This window comes from Malus sylvestris, chromosome 2 (assembly GCF_916048215.2).
Source record: "Malus sylvestris chromosome 2, drMalSylv7.2, whole genome shotgun sequence".
NCBI classification, from domain to species: domain Eukaryota; kingdom Viridiplantae; phylum Streptophyta; class Magnoliopsida; order Rosales; family Rosaceae; genus Malus; species Malus sylvestris.
The window spans coordinates 31,917,364-31,922,321 of NC_062261.1; the positions used below are offsets into that span (position 1 = coordinate 31,917,364).

Below are 4,958 nucleotides of genomic sequence, written 5' to 3' on the forward strand. Positions count from 1 at the left end.
ACAATATTACTCTATTATTTAATTTTAAGTATTTATTATATTTTAAAAATATTATTTGAATTTGTTTAAATTTCTTAATTTGTGGGAAATTAAATGCATAAATGCATGAGTTAAATCTTTTAAATGATGTTAAGGACCTCGATCAAAATATTTAAATAACCAAAGTTTTTGTCTAACGATTAAGTTGATTAGAAATCAGAACCAAAATGACCCATAAAAAAATATCTTTGGTAGATATTTTGAAAACAAAGTGGTTTCAGGTGTGAATTTGATGCAACACTAACTCACTAACTCACTGAGCTATTCACTACGTCGGCTTAATGGGCTAAACATATGACGGTTGTTTCTATTGTAAAATTGAAGGGTGAATGCATTAGTTGTGTCTTCCGGATAATTAGGTATCAGACTTTACTACAAATATGATAGTCATTAACATTATGTGAGTTGAATTTGAAATTTCTCACTTACAAATAAAATAGTACTAGTTGGTTTTCTGATTTTTATCTTCTTTTTTTCCTAGTTGGTTTTCTGATTAGTTAAAATCCTTAATTTGTGCTTTTTACTTTTATTTTTGGATAAATTCAGTACAACGAACACCAACTTTTTTATTCTTTTATTTTTTTTTAAGAAAACAATATATTCGTGAATCTAACGTTCTGTTTGGTATAACATTTTTTTCATTAAAAGTAAGCAATAAACACTAAAAGGTCGTACCCAGTGCACAAGGCTCCCGCTTTACGCAGGGTTGTTTGATAAAAATAAAAAATCATATTTATTTTAAAAATAGTAAACTCCCTCAACAACTTTTAAAATGTCTTTAGGTTACTTTTGAAAGATGCATTCACAAATCAAATGAACTCTTGAATAAAGTCAATTTTGGATTAACCAGTGTAACTTTTTTTTTGGGTTGAAATCACAGGTATAAGGTCAAAATCAAATATTGATTTTAGTCCCTTGACCATATGTCCCAGTCATATTTTAATTTTCTAGTAGTCTATTTTGGTTAATTTTCTATTAGCCTATTTTGGGTTAATTTTCATCGATCTTCCTTTAAGAGTTGATGGAAATCCAAATCTTACCCAAGGACTGAATCTAATTAACCTTTTATTCATTTGGGTACATAACCATTACAAACTTCATATCGAAAACAAACATGCATCCACCCCATTGAGCATATCTCAAATAGAGTTCTGCAACTTAAGATCTTTGAAAGCATGACAAGAGACAGATTAGAGGCAAAACCTCAATTATTTAATCCAAATAAAACTTGATAATTTAGATCTGCAAACCCATTACTTCATAAGAGGATCATAAAGCCGAAGTGATGGAAGTGCTTTGCCCTTGAGCTTTGCCTTGGTACTAATGTACTCATTCCAACTAGTGACCGGCGGGTAGAGGGGAGGGTGGCTTGGGCCAAATAGCTTTTCTAGGGGTGCGATTTTGACGGCTGCCGGCGGTCCATAATGGTAAACAAGTGATATACGGTGTTGTGCCCGTTTCACCAAGACTCGATGGAGGACACTCGAGTACAAACCGTTAGATAATATGCTCATGAGGTCACCAACATTGACCACCAGAGCACCGGGAACTGGTTGAATCGTGAACCAACCGGTGCCCTCCCGAAAAACTTGCAAGCCATCGATGTTGCTCTGGTGGACAATGGACACAAGGCTCGAATCAGTATGGGGAACAAGGCCTAGGGTCCGATCTGGATCCGGACAAGACGGGTAAGAGTTGAACTGGAAGACAGCAGATGCATTTTGATCATCACCTTTTGGACCATCCCATTCGACGTCGTCCTTGGATATTCCTAACGAGGCAAGCATTAGCCACATGAGCCTAGAGGCAAGCTTCTTGATCTCTTTCTCAAATTCTTCGGTAATGCAACTGAAAAAAGAGAAAATACTCAAAACGTTGGGTCAGTCAGTGCACCCGAATTAAGCAAGAACCACTTAAAAAAACGGAAATTAAAAGGCGTACGTTTCATATACAATGATAGGATCCGTCTCTAAATAACAATCACTCTATAAATAACAAAGAGTAGTTAGTTGTACGTGTCATGAGTACTGTGATAGGGTACCAGAATTTGGTGTAATCTTGGGGCCAAAGTTGTTCATAATGTTCAAGTGGTGAACCAACAATAGTGAAGCACTCAGACCACTGCTGCTTGTCCCAAAAGGCAGCTATGAGATGGAAGCCGTAGCCGGAAATTTGACCCGGTGAGCGGGCAACTTTGAGCTTTTGTTGGGCTGGCAGGGAAAAAAGGCTTCGAGCAGCAGATTCCATGTCATGAACCAGAGTCTGGGGGATGCCATGGTTTGTGAGTTGGAAGACACCCCAAGTCTTGCATGCATGGCCTAACAGTTGAAGGGCATTTGGGTCATTCAGATCGACAACGGGGACGGAGTCCGAGTCCAGGGAGGGATGCTCGTTGAGGGTTGTCCATGCATACGAATCTGGCAACTCATGTAATGAGTTGAAGTCATCAGGGACTTGGTCCAACACCACATTCACAGAGTTGCCTTCGTAGGCATCAGGGACAACTCTTGCACTTGCACTTGCACTTGCAGGCATGGTAGAGAGAGAGAGAGAGAGAGAGAGAGAGAGAGAGAGAGAGAGATAGAGAGAGAATATTTGTACTTGGGATGAAATTTGATACCCTTAGCTAGTGAATATATAGGCATTGTCAAAGCTTCTCAAACCCAATAATTAACCCAACACATTTTTAGATCACGTGGTGTACCACATAATGTGACAAATGATATTATAATTAACATTAATGAAATAAACTCATTAATGACATGTATACATCACTTGCAACATCAAATCTTACACCAATGTGATTTAGTATTTTTCAATAATAAAAGACGAAGATTGGTAGAAAAATAAGAGGAGTCATGTTTAGCTCTATAAATTAAGTAAAATGTCAGGAAGACCACATTTTTGCAACATTTTTGTGTACCATTCTGATGTGGCAAATAATATGCATATGTCACGTCTATTAATGAATTTATATATGGAGATATTGATTGTATGCATCACTTGCCAGTGCCACAAAAGATTATATACGAATGTGGTATGAATTTGTGTTCTCCCTAGCATTACTCATAAATTAAACTGTTGAATTTGATTTAATGAACTAAAACATTTAAATTGAGAGAAAATAATGAAACAAGAAAAGAAAAGAAAAACAGATTCATAAACAAAAGTGAAGTGTGGTTTCAATGCTACGTATCATTTAGTGTGTTTAAGGCGTAATATTTATCTCTACAACTAGTTAGACCTTATATTTTTAATCTCAATCATTTACTTTATCATCTCATTTAATGTTACGTAGTATTGAAGAAATTCCCATGAAAAAGGGAGTGAGATATAAGAGAAGAGGATGAAAAAGGAGCCAAAATGATGACAAGTAACCGATACCACACAAAAATGAGTGAAATGAAGGATGAAAAATGTGAATGCACACACATTAACAATGTGGGAAAAGAATGAAAAATGTGAATGTGTGTTTAAATCTTCAAAAGATGTGAAACTGATAGAAGAACAAAAGGAGACAAACGTGATATCAGTCCATAACTGAAACATTTTTTTCTGGATCGATTGTTTGTTTCTATGAACTTGAATATATACAGTGTCAAAATATATTAGAGGATTATCCATCCATGCACAAATGACAAATGAAAAATAAATGAGAAACTTGCCACCGTAAAGTGGTAGATTGTTCTGGTGGTTAGTCTTTTTCTTCAACCTACATTGTTCCAGGTTCAAACCCTCCTTCCCCTCTTTAGCGTGAACTGGTGTAAAATATTGCTTGTAATAAAAAAATAAAAAAAAAGGATTTTTGAACATTAGTCCTTGCAAAAGATTAAAATTAAAAAAAAAACCTAGTGCTTGATTACATATTCAATTTAATCCCTTAAAGTGTACTTTTATCAAAATTTATATTCAAATTTTTGTTATTTAATGTGTATTTCTATTTAATCTCTCCACATTAAATTTTAATTTTATTATAATATGCACATATTTAGTTCTTTAATTATAAATGAACATAAATGAGAAAATATTAAAAGAAATTTGTGATACAAAAATATATAAATACATAAGTGTATAAAAATGATTGTGCCGAAATATATAAAATTAACTTTTTTGTACCTAAATATTTGTACCTACATGATTGTACCGAATTATATTATAATGAACCTAAATGTATGCATCGAAATATATTATATTGAATTAATGTACTTAAATGTCAATACCGAAATGTAAGTACCAAAATGTATGTACCGAAATATAGTATATTGAATTAATGTACCTAAAAGTCAATACTCAAATGAGAGGTATTAGGTTCGAATCTCGTGGATGGCGAATTCGATACCAAATTAAGTTGTCCATTATGTAGCTTAACCGAACACGTCGCCTTAGTGTAAAATATATTGTTGTACTCACCAAAAAAAAAAAAAAAACTCAAATGTGTGTACCAAAATGTACATACATAAATGCATGTATATGTTTGTATCAATGGATATACCAAAATATTCAAATGTATTAAAATGTACCTAAATGAAGAACATACAAAATTGTTATCGGACTATATATTATACAAAAAATTAGTTGCTTAAATGTAGACATTAAAAATATATTATGATAAATGAAATGAAAATTAAATTTAAATGTAATTATTACATTAAAATAGGAATAAAAAGATAAATAAAACATAAAATATAACTAATAAATGAGATGGTTAAATGTACTAGGGACTAAAATTGGATTTTAATCTTACACAAGGTTATAGCTTTTTTAAGGATTAAAATGAAGTTTTCTAAATAAAAAATATAACTTGCCACCATCTCTATTTATATGCGCACAATCCTCACTTTCTCACACAATCCTTGCCCCCCCCCCCCCCCCCTCCCTCTTCCCTCTTCCCTCTTCCCTCTCTAGTAGAACTATCGGCT

General features: G+C 33.6%; 1 protein-coding gene across 1 annotated transcript; it reads right to left on the reverse strand.

The window, feature by feature from the left end:
- Nucleotides 1-1,104: 1,104 nt before the first annotated feature.
- LOC126582630 (gibberellin 3-beta-dioxygenase 1-like) lies at nt 1,105-2,624 on the reverse strand. The gene is made up of 2 exons (XM_050246791.1): nt 2,081-2,624; nt 1,105-1,887 (listed from the first exon to the last, which is right to left on the reverse strand). Exons 1-2 carry the CDS (start codon nt 2,572-2,574, stop codon nt 1,293-1,295), a joined length of 1,089 nt encoding a protein of 362 aa, XP_050102748.1. The 5' UTR covers nt 2,575-2,624; the 3' UTR covers nt 1,105-1,292.
- Nucleotides 2,625-4,958: the final 2,334 nt, after the last annotated feature.

Excerpts from the sequence above, each read along its gene's own strand:
- LOC126582630 (XM_050246791.1), bottom strand. The coding sequence starts at position 2,574 with ATGCCTGCAAGTGCAAGTGCAAGTGCAAGAGTTGTCCCTGATGCCTAC. Across the intron at positions 1,888-2,080 it reads CAAGATTACACCAAATTCTG|TTGCATTACCGAAGAATTTG; the intron begins GTACCCTATCAC and ends CTCTTTTTTCAG.